This window comes from Vicugna pacos, chromosome 11, assembly GCF_048564905.1.
Source record: "Vicugna pacos chromosome 11, VicPac4, whole genome shotgun sequence".
In the NCBI taxonomy this organism is placed as follows: domain Eukaryota; kingdom Metazoa; phylum Chordata; class Mammalia; order Artiodactyla; family Camelidae; genus Vicugna; species Vicugna pacos.
The window spans coordinates 48873665-48891585 of NC_132997.1; the positions used below are offsets into that span (position 1 = coordinate 48873665).

General features: G+C 36.8%; 1 protein-coding gene across 2 annotated transcripts in view; it reads right to left on the bottom strand.

The window, feature by feature from the left end:
* The window catches only part of VCL (vinculin), a 91847-nt gene that overhangs the window by 34318 nt on the left and 39608 nt on the right, over positions 1-17921 (bottom strand). For both annotated transcript variants that reach the window (XM_031682310.2, XM_015251710.3), the window contains exons 3-6: positions 8020-8170; positions 7732-7840; positions 5348-5470; positions 3175-3335 (exon numbers count right to left, since the gene is read on the bottom strand). In XM_031682310.2, the coding sequence (XP_031538170.1) occupies positions 3175-3335; positions 5348-5470; positions 7732-7840; positions 8020-8170 (544 nt within the window). The remainder of the gene's footprint in view (positions 1-3174; positions 3336-5347; positions 5471-7731; positions 7841-8019; positions 8171-17921) is intronic.

Sequence of the window (17921 nt, forward strand, 5' to 3'; positions counted from 1 at the left end):
GCTTTTTAAATTTTTCTCACTTCCTCTTAATTCCCAGCACACACAAGATACACGTAATATAAATACCAAAAAAAGAGATTAAACATAGATTGCTCAATTTACAAAGGGTAAAATGAGAATTGTTTAACTCCCCTATTCTTTTGTCTCATAATGTATTTCCCAGGAAAAATGCTAAACTAATTTTTAATGATCATTATAAGATAGCTGTTGATTTAAGGAGGGGAAAAGTTTTATTTTCAAAATAAAGTGAAGTGTTTAAAGTCAAAGTATTTTTAAATTTGTAAATCTGACGTTTGAATGCAGGTATAAAAGGTAAAATAATCAGCTATTGCATTGCCTCTTTAAAATCTTAACTTATTCGGCAAGACGCAATTTTACCAAGAATTTTTTTCCACTTACTTTCTTCCCCTACTTTTCTAGAGGAACCATCACTTTCCAGGAGAAAACTGCACCAGTGGGGAAGCATGAAACAAGTACGGTAAGACAAAGTTAATTCTTTTTTGGTAGGGGCGTGAGGAGGTAAAAGATACCCTAAGTATGAAACAGAATGGGAACCCAGGAATCACAGACAGACACAAGGTCTGAATAATTCACTGCTTAGTTGAGCAATGAAAGATGCATAGTGCTGCTAAACTGAGTAACAACCAAAACCCTAGTTTCTGATTTTCATTTTTAGGGTAAATGTCTTTCTAAATATTCTTACACCTAATGAAAACGATGACCCTTAGGGGTAAGGGAGGTAGAGTGGATGGGGAAGGGGATGGAGCGAGATCTGTCATGTGCATCTTTTCAGAGCACTTTGATTTTTGAACCAGGTAATTGTATAACAAAATGAAGTTAAAAATTAAACATTTCTTGCACATTTTGATGTCACTATGTACTTGAGCTCTTTTGGCTGAACTAATTTTATTTATTTCCTTTCATTCTGATACTTTCCTGGCATCCTAACAGTCTCGCTCCTTGCAGATCAGCATAAAACTGAGACAGCTCCAGGACTGTACATGGTGGAGACCAGGTCTATGTCCCTTGTACACCCTCCAAGTGCCTAATCCCCATCCTGAAAAACTCAACTGACCATGGGTTTTGGTTTTGGTTTTGGTTTTGGTTTTGGTTTTGGTTTTGGTTTTAGAGCAGCAGCTCTTGAAAGCACAAAAGAAAGCTGAGTAACTAAACTTGTTTGCTAACTGATAGGTGACTCTTCCCCTCTAAAAACAGAGAAACACTAAGGTGACAATGTCTGCTCCTCTTTTTTACTTTCTCATCTACCAGAAGCAAAGGAAAGAGAATAAGGGAAGAGATTAGGTTAAGGGAACATGAGGTCATGGGGAACTACAGCTGATTCACAGCTTAGACAGCAGAACATGCAGCGAGCCACGGACTGAAGTTAGGAAAAACTAGGTACACCTACCCTTTTGATTTTGAAGGCTAGGATGATCGTGAAGGACAGGTACCCCCATCTAAACTCTCTAGACCACCCATTTTCACTGTGGCTTAAAACCTCAGTGATGCATCTCCAAAAGCAAAATTTCAGAGCCTGCAAAGGAGGCCAGTAGGAGAGGCAAATACAGAGATGGCATCAGCTGGAAGTTTCCTTTCCTAAGAGCAGGGTCCACAGGTGGCATAAACAACCTGGGGAAACCTGCCCATCAGATGAAGGCAGTGGGAAGGACCAAGCCAAAACAGTTCCCAGGAACCTGCTCAAAGAGAGGAAAGCACCCACCAAATACAGAAAGCCTGGTCTCCCACGGCAATGTCTTTCCTGCTGCTGTCCCCAAAGAAACAGCTCCGTGTGAGCCATAGTCAGTCTGCTCAGCACAGCCCCAAGTCCCGTATTAAATCACATTCGGACGCATATTCGAGCACAGTGTTACACCGGCACACGGAATCAGGCACGGCACACAGCACAAGAAAACCTCACGGACATGCTTTTTCTCTTTTTAAGCGAAAAAGAAACTAGAGGGCAAGAGAAAGCTTACCTTCTAAACGTGAGAAAAAAAGAATGAAACAGACAAGAGAACAAAAAAAGATGCATAAAGAAGTCATAACAGGGAAGTAAAAGTTGTCAAATATGCAAAAGCAAGATTAAGTAAAATATCAAAGACTTTAAATGATGTAGCCATCTGGATTTAAAATATAGTCTTAGAATCTGTTCAAGAACTTCACGCCTCTGAAAACAAATCCAACGTTAAGACAAGCTGACTAATTTCTCCCGCACATTTAGATCCACTTTTTTGGCAACAAAAGAGAGAGCTGGTGATCTTAGGCCCCAGCTCTGACCTTACCTTGTAAGTGTCCTGGAGGACCAACAGAGCCCTACCAGGCACCCAGCGGGGGTTATACTACAAAAGCCCCTCTGTAGTCCTCTCCCAGCCTGCAGGGTGGCCCTGGAGACATCATGTGGGTCACATATGGGTAGGGGGGGAGCTGGATCCTGGAGACGGTGTGTTCCCCCCACTGCCTGCATCTTGGGCTCCTACGAGGAAAAGTGTAAACCCAAGCATCTCTGTTCCCAGAGACAGTCACTAGACAGGGAGAAGCAGACCAGAGCGGCAGCAACGCAAACAACCGCTGCTGGGCTCTAGTAGGAATCTACCAACCCTTTTGGAGTCCAATAAGAAATTCTAGACCAAAGGTGAAGGGACTAACTGACAAACGTGAAAACTAACATTTTAGCTAAGCTATCTTTCGGGAAAACAGAATGATGAAGGGACATACCTAGAAATGCCAAGAGTTTCCTCTATAGATTTCTCTGGGTCAAAGGTGAGTTAAGGAAAAGTTTTCCATAAAATTCCGTCATAGGCATATTCTGTGTCTTATTTAGTCACCTAGCAACAACCGCCCACATGAAAGGCAGCTCTCCCATCCAGGGGAGTATATACCACACCAGAATTTCTTGCCAGCCCAGTCAACGAGACCCCAGCTTGAAGGAAAAGCTACGCATCTCAGCTTTCAACCAACATTCACCCACATACCTATTTATTTGTTCTGCCTCAGAATAAAGGAAATTTGCAGAAGCAGCAAGTAACCCATGAAACAAAAGTGAAGAAGAAATTACCTTCATAATATCAAAACAGTCTTATGCTACACACAATCACAAGATAAGATGTGAGATAATCACATCCCCAGGAGGGGAGAATTTGGGATTTTGCTTATTTCTCCCCCAGTAACACTCACCTTGCTGGCCCAGGCATCTTCGTCCCAAGAAGTGAGTTGTAATACACGAATGATCTCATTAATTTCAGCGCTCATCTTTTCTACAGTAAAATTGCGATTTTTCAAAGCTTCTTCTATTCCTTGGTTTTTTGAGTTTTTAGTTGTTACAAAAATCTTCATAGCTGTAAAAATAAACAAAAGATCAGGAACTAAGCTTGGAATTTAATCTTGCTGTATTACAATATTCACACAAGATGTTCCACACTTTAAACACGTTCTGGGCTGCCAAGGTCTTAAAAAGAATGTGAAAACAAACACTGCAAGTCTGCCCATAAAATTCCAGTATCAGCAGCCTTCATTGTAAAGAAAACTCAAGGTACAGAACACCACCACCTCATGATCAGGGAGCTAATTCAAAACGCAAATACTGAAGATACACAGTCACAAAATACCCAGTCTCCTTCTAAAACAGGCATCATTGCAGCCGTAACACTGGCCCCATCTGAAACAAACCTAACGGGACAAGATAAAAACAGTCAGGAAACTGTAACTGAAGTCTCCTGCTGCCCCCAGTCCTAATGGAAGATCTGAAAGTGTTGAGTTTATTTTCTATAATTTCTCTCAACAAATAGCAGGAACTTTCTAACCCCCAAGAGTGAAGAAGAAAATCATAATAATAACATGAAACACTGAAGAGTATTTTCCCACAAACTAATTAAAATTATAAAAACAAAGATTAATCAACACTTTGAGTTACTCAGACTAGAAAGAATGCTTCTTCCCAACAATCCTTCTGCCACAGAGAGCACTTGGCCTCAAAAACCTATTTCCCATGGAGATTATAAGGCTGTATCTACAAACTTTTGTTTTCTAATTCATGTAACTTGCTGAACTCTTACACGCACATCTCCTTTTTTAGATACTACCTGAAATGACAAAGCAGGAAGGCAGTAGCTGGGGTGGGTCAGGGTGGCGGGGTGGTCACAGTGACATGCCTCAGGAGATTGTGAAACTAACGCTGCCCTCTGAGAGTCAAAGCAATTAACCTACAACTTGACTAAGGTAGCTAACATAAACAATGAGGTGTCTGGTACTACTAGACACTCAGTAAGTGCAACTCCCTTTTGCTAGTTGAGAGAGCAGCACCATGTCTGCATTTCTGGGCTCTGCACACTGGGAAGGTAGTCCCAGTTAATACAGACCACCAGCTCTACAGTAAAGAGTTAAATATCTTCTAGGAAAACTGTGTTAACACACCTCTGAAAAGAGCTCTGGGTTCACTTCTTTACTAAACAAAGTGCTCTATAATATCCATTCCACCTGCTAGTTTTTTTTTGTTTGTTTGTTTGTTTTTTGTTTTTTGGATATTTTGGCTGGAGAAGGTAATTAGGGTTTTCTTTTTAATTTATTTTAGAGGAGGTACTGGGGATTGAACCCAGGACCTTGTGCATACTAAGCATGCACTATATTGCTTGAGCTATACCCTCCTCCAATTATTTTTTCATAGTACAAATAAAAGTGTCAAAATCCACATGTCCAAAACTAGAATTTCTAGAGGAGAAAAGGGGCCTGTTAGAACTTCAGGAGAACAGAATCATACAACAGGAGGACAGTTTCAAACAAAGAGTAGGAAAAGGAGAGCATTAGAGCAGATGAATATTGGTACTTAGCCCATCAGTTGCATTTTTGCCCAGACTGGAGAACGTGCAACTTAACAGCAAAGAAAATGAACACCAGAGTTTACAACATGTTAACTTCTTTTTCCCATAAGTTTAAGTACAGGTAGAAAATACCTGAAATGAGATGGTTCCGTTGATGTATCAAATTCTATCAAAATTCATCAAATTGTTCATCTGAAATATGTGTAGTTTACTGTACAGGAACCATACTATAATAATGGTGTTAAAGGAAGAAGGAAAGAAGGAAAGAAAGAAGGAAAGAAAGAAGGAAGGAAGGAAGGAGAGAAAAAAAGAAAGAAAGAAAGAAAGAAAGAAAGAAAGAAAGAAAGAAAGAAAGAAAGAAAGAAAGAAAGAAAGAAAGAAAGAAAGAAAGAAAGGAAGAAAGAAAGGAAGGAAGGAAGAAAGAAAAGAAAGGAAGGAAGGAAGAAAAGAAAGGAAGGAAGGAAGGAAGAAAAGAAAGAAAAGAAAGGGAGGGAGAAAGAGAGAGAGAAAGGAGAGGAGAGGAGAGGAAATACCTGAAATGAGAACAGGTAGCAACTCTTTCACGGTGTTCATTGAATTCACCAACATCACTCGGTGCTCCTGGTGAGTCAGTTCCTGCTGTCTCTCGTCAATCATCTTGGCCATCTTTGTCATTCCTGGGACACAAGGAATAAATCGTGCAGGGTGAGTAGCAAAACAATCCAGAGTCTAGCTTTCTGAGCCTAAATCCATGATGAATTACTATGAAAGTCCAAACTGATCTCCCACTTATGTAAACAACAGATACTGTCACTGAACTCCAGCATTTATAACATAGAACTTTTCATGACAGTTCTAACAGTGCAACTTTACTCTTTTCATTAAAAGTAATTTGTTAAATATAAATCCTAAATATGACATAATTCTCAAGTATGTCACAAATACATTCACAAATGTTTTTAAATGTTTAAATGAATAAATATGTATTTGTAAAAAAATTAATGCACAAGGAGGGGAAAAAATACCTTGCCTGGCTACCATGCTAGGTTTATACGATATACGTGGCCTCTGAGCCTATGTATGTAAAAATCTCATGTGAGCCTAGTACAGGCAAATCACAGAGATAATGCAGATTCAGTTCCAGACCACTGCAATAAAGTGAATATCACAATAAAGCGAGTCATAGGCATTTTTTAGTTTCCCAGTACATGTAAAAATTATGTTTACACTAAATTGTTGTCTATTAAGTGTGCAACAGCACTATGTCGAAAAAACAATGTACATTCATTAATTAAAAAATACTTTATTGCTAAAAAATGCCATCACCTGAGCCTTCACTGAATCAGAATCTCTTTGCAACAGTAACATCAAAGATCATCAATCACAGATCACCCTAACAAATACAATAATAATGAAAAAATCTGAAATATTGCAAGAATTACCAAAATGTGACACAGAGACATGAAGTAAATAAATCCTGTCACAAAAATGGTGCTGATAGACTTGCCTGAAGGCAGAGTTGTCACAAACCTTCAATTTGTAAAGAACGTAGTATGTGTGAAGCATAATAAAGTAATGAGACACTAGCGGCTGAAAAAAATCATAAGAATTACAATAATGTGTTTCATTTTCATCTTTAAATTTTTCTGTACTTTCCAATTTTTTCAAAGTAAGCATGTACTACTTTTATAATTAGAAATAAATAAAAATATTATAAAAATAATTATAGTGATGACAGCATTTGAAAGCATCTGGTGTTTTGGAATCAGCCTGCTAGCACTTTTTGTTTACTTTGGTTATTATTCAAAGGTGCTATGTGATTCCCTAAAGCTTTGATTTTCAAACTGCTCTTAGAATTTCTTAAGTAGTTTCACAGATCATCAAGAGGTACCCAGAGGGAAAAGGAAAGGATGGGGCTGCCCCTGCTTCATCCAGAGGAGCTCCATTTTTGTCTTTTATATGCTGGGATTCTGCATAAGATTTCATTTAAAGAAGTAAAATTTCCTCACAGAGCTATGAGGAAGTTTAAAGAGTGCTGCTCTAAAGCCGTCTCCCAGTGATCTTCAATGACGGCTACGAGAAATTCTTAACTGCCCTAAGAGTACAGAATGACTGCCCTGGATGGAACCTCAAGGAAATACTGTTACTTAAAAATCATTTTAAGAATATGAAAACAAATATATGTATGTTTGCATGACTGGGACATTATGCTGTACACATAATGACACATTGTAACTGACTATACCTTCCATTAAAAGTAAATAAATAAATAAATAAATAAATAAATAATAAAAATCATTTTATGTAAGACAAAAGAATTTTAACAAATTAAACATCTGGCATGTCTTCATTCATACTTTAAGGAGCTTCAAGTTTATGGTATCCGTCTGTAACACCAAAAGCTGGTATCTGTCCATGTATTTTGAATATTCAATTCTCAGATGACTAAACAATCAGAGATTTAGCCACAGAAGCTCTTCTCTCCTTGTAGGTAAGATTATATTATGCAACTTTGGGCAAGGGCATGAATCCATAATAGTAGGCGGGCTAATTAGCAAGCTAAGAGGTCACTGAGAGCTGCAGGCCAGCTGGCAGACAGTGAAGGAATGCTGTATAATGTGGAATGAAGAGGTCAGGATTCAGGATGGCCTTAGGCAGTGTAGTAATAGAAAAGTATTTCCTGCAGTCTCCAGCAACATTTGCAATGTCTAGTTTAATTCATAGACAAGGCCAGGATCTGCAGAAAGCAGATTCAGCTTTCAGAGACAACAATATCTCTTCAGCAGAAGCACAGTGTCAGCTCCATCAAGAGAGCAGAGACACCTAAAAGTCATCATTACCTACCTTCCACAAAAAGTAGTAGGGAGGGCCCCCTTCCTCTTGATCAAACATAGACAAGCCATAAAAATTTTTATTATAGAAGTAGGATATGACTAACCTGGTCCAAGGTTCTTCGTATAAGTGACCAAATCTTCCATAGTTTCCACCACCTCTGCCACTGTAAGATATTCCAAAATTCCTTTGCAAACTCTAATAATTTTACGAACCTGAAAATATATTTCGGAGTATTCAGTCAAGTTAGGGAATGGTAAGTAGAAAATAGGAATTCAGATGTGTAGCTAGTCAACATTTTCTCATTCTAAACAATCATCAGTCCTCCATTTTTATCTGTTAAGACTGGGCTTTTTGTCTGAAAGAGGGTCTGCATGGGCCCCCGATGGCCTACCTCAGCCTCATCGAAGGTGAGGAGCAGGTCCGATGTGCCGGAGAGGATGCCCCTTGACCCGTCAATCAGGTAATCCCGAGCAGGCACGGAGTAAGGATCTGACTGAAGCATCTGGGCTGCCTGGACAAGCTTGGTGCAAGCATTCTCAACCCTGAGGGCAGAAGCATGGAGTTAATTCACGGGCAGGAGCAAGCAGAAGAGTATCACATGCAAATGCAAGAAATGTAAATGGACATAAATTCACATTTTTTTCCTATATGAGAAATAGCCAAGACCAACTGATAATAGAACCTAAATTTCCAGCTTTTAAAATTTACAAGTAAGGGCAGCACACTCACTCATTCACTGCACTAAGCCCTTGTTCTTCATTCTTTCCTAGCAACAGAAAATAATGAGAAGATGTTTTGGACCTTTTCCTTCAGGTCGCTGTATCTCTGTGACGCCTTTGTTTCCCTACTTCGCACCCTACACACACTGCCATTAAAAGACACACAAAGAACTGAAATCTTTGATGAGTTTCAGATTTGATATCTGGAAATAAAACATCAAAGCACTATGTTAAGTGAAATTTAATAATCAGACAAAGCAAAGGAACAGGAGGAAACACACAGAAAAAGTACGAGGTAATGTATTAATTTCTCGTTCATCTAGCTAAATGGATCTGTTTGACAAACTGGACTATTTGAAAACAACCCTAGAAAACTATGCTGTTAATTAAAATTTCACTGACATTAATAACTGAACCAGTTATTATCAGTTTAATATTAATACCATTTAATAACACAGATGACCTGATCAGCCAACAGTGTCTTTTCAGCAGGGGGCCATTCATTGAAAAAAGGAATCCAAAATGTATAAAGCGAGAATTCTCCTTGATCCTCTTGCACCACTAAAATGTATTCATTCATTCAAATACTCCTCCATATGGTGCTGAAAAAGACCTAATAGATCATCTCATATTCAATAAACCCATTATGTTATCACTAAGTAATTTATAAAGATACGTGACAAATTACTTCAAATTAAAATATTTAGCCAAAATTACACATTCTTATTGAAAACACAGAAAATATCACATGCAAATAAAAGCCCACTTCACAGGGGAGTTAAGGATCAAATGAAACAGTACAAAACCCCACAATTAAAGCAGGATTGTGATGTTAATAAACAGAATTAAACCAACATATGCATTTCAACTACATAGAAAGCATTGGGCTATGGACACTATAGGTATGTATATAAAGATGCAAAAACTCTCAAGAAGTTTAGTTTACCATGTAAAAACTTCAGAGCTATAAAGCAGCAGGTAATAAATGTCAGAGAAGGATAAGACCTCACTGATGTGGTAAAATAATGGTTGTTGCCTATTTTGTCTGATATTAATCACTCTTAGATGACTGGTCATTTTCTGTTCCTTTTTAATTTTTAAGTTAAAATTAAAATTTAATTTTAAATTAAACAATATGCATATTCATATATAAGACAGAAACCTATATACATATATAAAATCCTAAAGCATACAGTGAAAAATCTCCTTCCCTCCACTATTCCCTAGGCATTCAAATTTCATCTACTTGTAACTAATGTTATGAGTTTCCTGTGTATTCTTCAAGAAGAAAAACACACACACTTGATGCATACAGAAACAAAAACGTAGGCTTCCACCTTTTTTACACAAATAGGGTCACGCTATCATACTGTCTGCATTGATTTTTTCTCTTACTTTAACTGGGAGATGTTCTGATTAAAACGCATAAGGAGTCTCCTGATTCTTTTATACGGCTACGTAGCAAGTCCACAATTAACTAGCCTGCTGCAATGAATCACCTTGAATAAATATCATTTTTAAATGCGCATATCTGTAAGATACAATCTAGACATGGAACTGCGGAGTCAAAGGTCTGGACATGAATGATTTTGACAAATGTTGCCATACTGCCATCCACAGAAGTTATCAATGTACATTCCCACCAAGGGATGAGAGTACCTGTTTCCTCACAATCTCAACAACTCCGCATACAAGCTTATGTATCTTCACCAATATGACAGACCGAAATGGATCTCAATACACTTTACTTGATGGGAAATTTATATAACATACAATTAGTCATTTTAAAGAGTATAATTTTCTGTGTACTTGAAAAGAATAAGTATGCTCTAATTTTTAGGTGAAATATTTTACATATTCCATTAGTTCCAGCTTATTAATTGTGCTGTTCAAATCTTCTATATCTTGCTGATTTTTTTGTCGGTTTTATCTATCAAATTACTGAGTGATAAAATCTCACACCGTAACAACAGATTTGTCCGTATTCCCTTGTAGTTCTGTTTTTGTTTATATACATATTGAGAGAGAGAGAGGGAGGGAGGGAGGGAGGGGCTTAATAGGTACACGTACATTTACAATTATTACAACTTTCTTGTAACCTAAACCTATTTATCATTATGTAACACCTCTCTATATAGCCAGTAATGGTTGTTGCCTATTTTGTCTGAGATTAATATTGTAAATCAGCTTTCTTTGACTATTTTATTTGACTGGTGTATCATTTTCTAACTCTTTGTAGTCTTATGTTTTAGATATGTCTTTATAAATACCATACAGCTACATATTTTTAATCCATTTTAGCAAATTTTAACTTAGTAAATTAGCCTATTTAATGTATTAATATTACTGATATATTTAGAATTACTTTCATATCTTAGTATTAATTTTCTACATGCCATTTAATATTTCAATTTCTTTTTTTCTCCTTCCTTTTTTTTTGACTGAGGGTCAATTTCTACCTTTTTTCAATTCCCTTCATTATTTTATAGGTTACATACCCTATTTCTGTTATTTCTGTGGTTACATTAAATATTTTAACATAGAAACTTGGCATGTTAAAAATCTAAAATGAGTTGATAACTTCCCTTCCTTCCTAAACACCAGCCAGCCACTTCCTGAAGACCACTAGTTGAAGAGCACTGACCTCTTGCTTCAAGGTTATTTCTCTAACTGAAACACCTCTCTCTCTCTTTCCTCTTTTACTTAAATAACCCCTGCTGGTTCTCTTAGACTCCACAATTAAAACTCTCTTCCTTCAAGAAACCATCCTAAATCTGTAAGTACCTCTCCTATGTGCTCCTATGAGATATAAACCCTCTCAATTTAATTTTCTCTCTCCCACAAGCCTGTAAGTTCAGCAAGGCCAAGGACTTTATTCATCTTGTTCATTACTGTCTTCACAGAGTACAATCCCTGACACACAATAAACACTCAATAAACATTTGTTGAATGAATGAACGGATGTTCACCAAGTACAGGTGATCATGAAATCATCTGGCCATAGAAATCATTAACTTTACAAAGTCAAAAACTTAATTTTATTTCCAGGTAACATGAACTTGATGAAATTATAGCAAACAAATACAAGCACCACAAAATGCAACTGTCATACTACACCTATTTGAAAGGATCTAATTACTGCACAAGTGTTTCAAATTTGGAAAAAGCAAAAAATAATTAAAAGGAATAACCATCAGGGAGAAAGGAAAGAGAGGAAAAAAAAAAAAGATGAAATGGAAAAGCTTTACAGGAATCAATCTGATTCTCCACTAATGGTTCCCTTGTGTGGTAACATGATAGGGCCAAAACAGACATTGCACACTTTTTTAAACCTACAGTAAGACATCTGATCTGTACATTAAAATTTAATGGCATTCGTAAAAGCCAAACAAAACCCACCATGACTAACCAGTAGGCAGAAACAGGAAGGAGTCTGTCTTGTCTGTGAAAATGAGATTTTATTTAAACATTCAAGTTGCCTGGCTTCTTAAAGTGATCTTCTATTTTTTAATACAAGTCTGAATTTTTTAAAAAAAAGCATTAGAGAGAATGACAGTAGGGATATGGTCTATTTTCTAAATAATTATATATCTTGACTATATACCTAAGATGATAGAAAATTCTTATGCTTTAGATCAGTGGACAAATGACAGCCTCACAGGACCCACTCATAATCTTCTGATCCGTTCTTCCCAGAATTACTGGATGATATAACGCTATACAATTTAAGAGATGAAAAGGTTCCAAACTATTCAGTTTCATGTGATTTCAATTATCACTAATCAACAAGCTCAAACTTATGCTAGATTCTTTATTTAAGAAAAATAAGAGGGAAACAGATCCAGAGATAAAAAAGACTGATTGCCACAAGACATTTTTAAAGGTTCTTCTAGACTACATCCAGACATGAGTTACTAATCTTAAATTCTTTTAGTTTAATTCTTTCATGTATTTGTCCCTTTAACATATTGAGGACCTACTACATGCTACATGAGTCCTAGAACTAGATTCTTTTAAGTCCTGGTCTTAAAGGGTTACCATCTTGGTAGGAGGAGACATACACGTAAACAAGCAAATACAAATTAGTATTTAGAAATATGCCCAGCAGCTGCTGAGAGGACATAAAAGAGGAAGTAGTCATTTTTACCTGAGAAATTAGAAAAGTTATGATAGAGAAGGTAAAGATAACATTGCTCCTCCCCTCAGAAGCTCAGCACTACTTATAATGATGATTCTTTGCACAGACACACACACACACACACACACACACGTACGCACGCACGCACCCACCCACGTGTGCGCGAGTCATTTCTGTGAATAACAACATGCATTTACAATAGACTTGGTTTGACTAGGGAGGGCAATTTACCATCACAAAGTACAGGTAACTCCCTCTCCCTGAAGCCAAACAATCTCAATCTGCTTCTGTCAAAATCAGTCATCATATCGCACGCAGCTCACTGATTTAGCTGAGGAAGGGAGAGAGAGCTTTGGACAAAATAATACAGGCATATCTAGAAGATGTTGAGGTTTTGGTCCCAGATTACTGAAATAAAGCAAATTTCACAACAAAGCGAGACACACAAATGTTTTGGTTTCCCAGTGCATGTAAAAGTTATGTTTACACTGTAGTCTATTAAGTGTGCAATAGCATTATGTCTAAAACAATGTACATACCTTAATTTTAAAATACTTCATTGCTAAAAAATGCTAATCACCATCCGATAATGCAGGGTTCCCACAAACCTTCAATTTGTGAAAAACACAGTATCTGGGAAGCACATAAAGTTAAGTGCAATAAAACAATTCATGCCTCTATAAAGCGGACAGTCTGATGTGCCTATACAGATATATACTCCTCCATAATTTTAAACCAAAAAGCTCCCTAAAACATTCAACAAATTAAACTTTCACTTCACCCCAAAAAACATGTTAGGAGTGGGATAAACTTTCCCATATCAAATTCACTGTTTTAATAAAACCTGACCTCAGACAGTATAGCCATTTAGGTTATAAACACTGTCACCAAAAAGATGCATTCTATTTGCTAAAGACTGCAGTGCTATGAGGCAGAACACCTGAAAAACCTGATTTCATGGAAGTTGGATTACCCTGGAGCATACTCAAGGAAACAGGTGTTTACATCTCGGGACCCATCCTTTCAAGACAGAGAGCTGGTCAGGCCACAAGCATACTTGACCAAGCCTAGCACAGACAACACTTGGTAGATGGGGAGGAAACAGGTCGGAGGAAGAAAGAACAAATTAGCTGGTTGGTGAGGTTTTCCCCCACTGTGGCTGGGACACCCATTTCCAACCAGGTTGGCCCTGGCATAGTTATCTGACAGGCAAAATTGACTATGAGGCTATTCCTGATCTCTTCCTAACCCTTGTTGAGACTTTCTTTCCCTTCCTATCTGGGCAGGATCTGTCAGAGATCAAGAAGAGATCAAGGCCCAGATCACTTCCAAGTTTGAGAAGCCTATCATATTTAAAAATGAGTAAGTGCCAAAACAAGGTCATAAACATGGTGGGATATTTAACTCTTTACATTGAATAATTTTAAATGCACAAATAACATCTTTTAAGACACCCTCTTTTTCTCTATGGCTGCATATATAGTATCATTTGAAGAAAATTAATTAAAGTCCAGGCCTTTCACAGATCTAAGACCTGAGTGAGAGGCCAGGGGTTAGGGGCAAGGCACAGGCCCTCAAACGCTCTCTACTTTCCCATATTTAGAACCTAACCTCAGTCAAAGTTCTGATAAGTAAAAACGACTGCTGATGCCTTTAAAAAATTGTCCCTTCATGAGGCATTCAAGCATTTGAATTGTTTTGAATGAGCGCTAATGAAATTTCCAGCATTAGAACTGATAGTGCAATCTTTCTGGTATCTCTCAAACTGGTAGTAATGCCTCTATATCCAGCTCACTCCATCCTTTTTGTGTCTATACATGTGGTTAAACAATGATAATAATAATATATGTGAAGATTTCAAAAGATTCAGCAAGATATGTGAAAATAAAGTATTCTTTTATATAGTAGCCATTGGGCACAAGTTTTACTGTAAAACAGCAAAAAGCAGTTCATCCTGTGGCATCCCGGTACTAACCAACAGGCTCTGCTCCTGGCGTTGCTGTTCTAAGAAAGGTCAAGGAGACTTAGCCATCAGTCATCCAGAAACCTGAGTGAAGGCTACCAGCAGTTACAGTTTTCAGGAGGGCATGGGGAACACTGAGTACAACCACAGACTTTAATCTAGTCCAAGTAGCAAGTGCACTGCACCAACTCACCCACGTGTACGCTGTGTGATAACACTAAAACATGCCGTTCCATCCCTGGGCTCCTAGATTTCAAGATGCCACAGGCCTCATCCACAAATTATTCCTTTCCCTGACCTAACTTGGTGATAGTACAGGACATTGCAAGCGTACACCCAAAACTAAAATTAAGAACCACAGTGAGTCATACTGAAAACACTCAAAACCCTCCAAAGGCAAGACCAAACTCTTTTTCACTAGAACACGTACATGAAGATAACAAAGCTAAAACACACACATAAACACTGAAGGCTCACTAAATTCTTTTATTTCAGATGAGATTAGGAGGGTATGTAGCCAGTTTCAACCCCCAGCCCCCACCCCTTCAAACACAAGGATTCTGCCAGAGCCCAGAGATAACTGAAGAGGAAGCCACAGGTTGGGGATGGGAGGGTTAGAAGTGTCACTGCTCCTCTTGGTGGCAGCTTATTTGAAAAGTAGAGTATGAGTCACAACCTGTGAATCCTTTAAAGCTTGAATGACTAGTCCTAGTCTTTCTACCCATTTCCTTCACCCCCATTTCAAATGCAGCATCTGTGATGGGAGAGGAGATGCTAAGTCTGCAAGTTTCAGTCAAAAACTCTGCTACCTACAGGTCTGTCAGCTCCTTTGGTCATTCCTCTGTCTCAAGCTAGGGTTACAGCAGAAAAGGATAAACATATAAGCAAGTGTGCCTTACAGATCCTAGTAGTTTTCAGATGTATCCTGATTCTGTTGTCATGAATAAAATTAAAATTTATTTTAAAACATTACAAATTCATTGTAACTTTTATTCTTACACATTCTCACTCAACTAATAATAAAGCATCTCACCATTAATATTTGATGGTCCTTATGCTGAAAAAAAGTTGACAATCACTGTTCTACTGCAGAACGTGATGAATGAATTAGAGATGTAAATACCTAGACACAAAATGAAGTGGAATAGACACAGCAAGAGAATATTTTCACTTATGATAAAAACGGACAAAAACCAGCATGTGGTTTAAAAAAACAACAACAAAATCTGAAGATACAAGTCAACAGTAGGCTTAACATCAATCAACAATCATTCTAAAAAAAGGGTAATAACAAAACAATTAACAGAATATAGGACCCAAGATTATCATAAGCTTGTAACTACTTAATAATACTGCTTTGAAATAAGGCTAAAATTGATAGTTATGAGAAAAATTGACAAATCTATATTATATATTTCAAAAGATCTCAATCATAGACAGCTGAAACAGACAAGACAGCGAGACTCTAGAAAGTCTGATAATGATATGCATATGTTGACCTAGCTGATAAAAAGAGAACCCTACACCCAAGTAAAAGAGAATATACTTTCTTTTAAAGCATACACAGTACATTTACCAAAACTGACCACTTATAATGTCACAAAACAATTTCCAAGAATTGATAATATACCAACCATCTATTTTGGCCACAAAGAAATTAAATTAGAAATATAACTACTAAAACATACAGGCATATCTTGCTCTATTGTGCTTCACTTTATTGTGCTTCACAAATACGATATTTTTTTTTTACAAATTAGAAGGTCTGTGGCGACCCTGTGTTGAACAAGATTATGGGCACCATTTTTTCCAATAGCATTTGCTCACTTCATGTCTCTGTGTCACATTTTGGTAATTCTCAAAATACTTCAAACTTTTCACTATTATTATATTGTTATGGGTGATCTGTGATCAGCGGTCTCTGATGAATGGTTTTGTCATTTTTTTAGCAACAAAATATTTTTAAATTAAGGTACGTACATTGCTTTTATAGGCATAATGCACCCTTAATAAACTATAGAATAGTGTTAACACTTTTATATACAGTAGGAAACCAAAAAAAAATCATGTGACTTGCTTTACCATGATATTCACTTTATTTCTAATATTATGGTGGTCTGGAACCAAACACACGGTTCTCCAAAGTATGCGTGTAGCAAAAAGGACTTTGAATTGTACTCCTCAATAATGCACAAGGGTAAGAGGAATTCACAACCAAAATTACAAAATATTTAGGGCTGAACAACTTTTAAAGTACTTATGTAACTGTTTCCAAACTTGTAAGACAGAGCAAAATGGAGAGCCCAAAATATTTTTATTTAAAAATAAGAAATACTGAATATAAAGACAAAAACATTAAAAATTAGATATTCAAATAATAAAAGAGTAACTAATGAATGAATATAAGAGAAGACTCGACCTAAATAGATCTTTGGGGGAAAATCTAACAAAACATAAATCTCCATAAAAGTGATAAGAAAAAAGGCAGAAGTATATACAGTGAACTAAATATGATAGATGAAATGGATCATTTCTTAGAAAAGTATCAGATTATCAGAGTTGACTCAAAATGAATTTAAAACGTGAATTAGATAATAAAAGGAATCTAAATGAATAATCAAGTTTCTTCTCTCAAAGACACCAGACTCAGAAAATTTTAGATATAAGCTTTGCCAGACTTTCAAGAACAATCTTTATCTTATCTAAACGGTTTCAAGGACTAGAAAAGATCTTATTTTAGGAAACATTTAAAATAACCTTGATACCAAAACAGGGTAAGAAATAGAACAAGAAAAGAAAATTATACATCAAGATCCATCAAGCAAAATCTTTTTAAAATATTAGAATTGAAGTTAGCACTGTATTAATAAAAATTTGAATTTAGCACTATATTTTCTTTTCTAAATCACAACCAAGCAGGGTTTATCTTAGAAATGCATAAATGGCTCACCATCACAAAAATCAGTATTTATGGAGTAGCCTAAAGACCATCTTACAGAGTAAAGGGTAAAATTGCATGATCATCTCAACAGATATAGAAAGAGCATTAAATAAAAATAAGCAATCATTATTTTTTTAGAAGTCTTTTTACAGAAGGCAATCAATTAGAGGAAAATTTTCCATGAGAAAGTTTAAAAAGTAACTGAGTTTATCTGGAGAAAATGATTGGGGAAAAAAAGATCGAGAAGCTGAAGGAGGAAGCCAATAATCACCAAATATCTTTTTTTCAGGTAATTTCACATACATTATCTCACTCATTTAAGCCTCACAATATTATATTATGAGAAGGGATTCTTACAATGAAGGGTGAGAAAGAGCCTTTGCATCCTGAAATGAGCACAAGCCTGGGAGTGAGAGAGTTCAAGATTTGAATCTCACCTCTGCCATCTATGTACTGGGTCAACTCTCAACAAGTTACTGTGAGCCTCTCAGTCTCAGCTTCCCCATATGCAAGATGAGGTGGATTAACACAA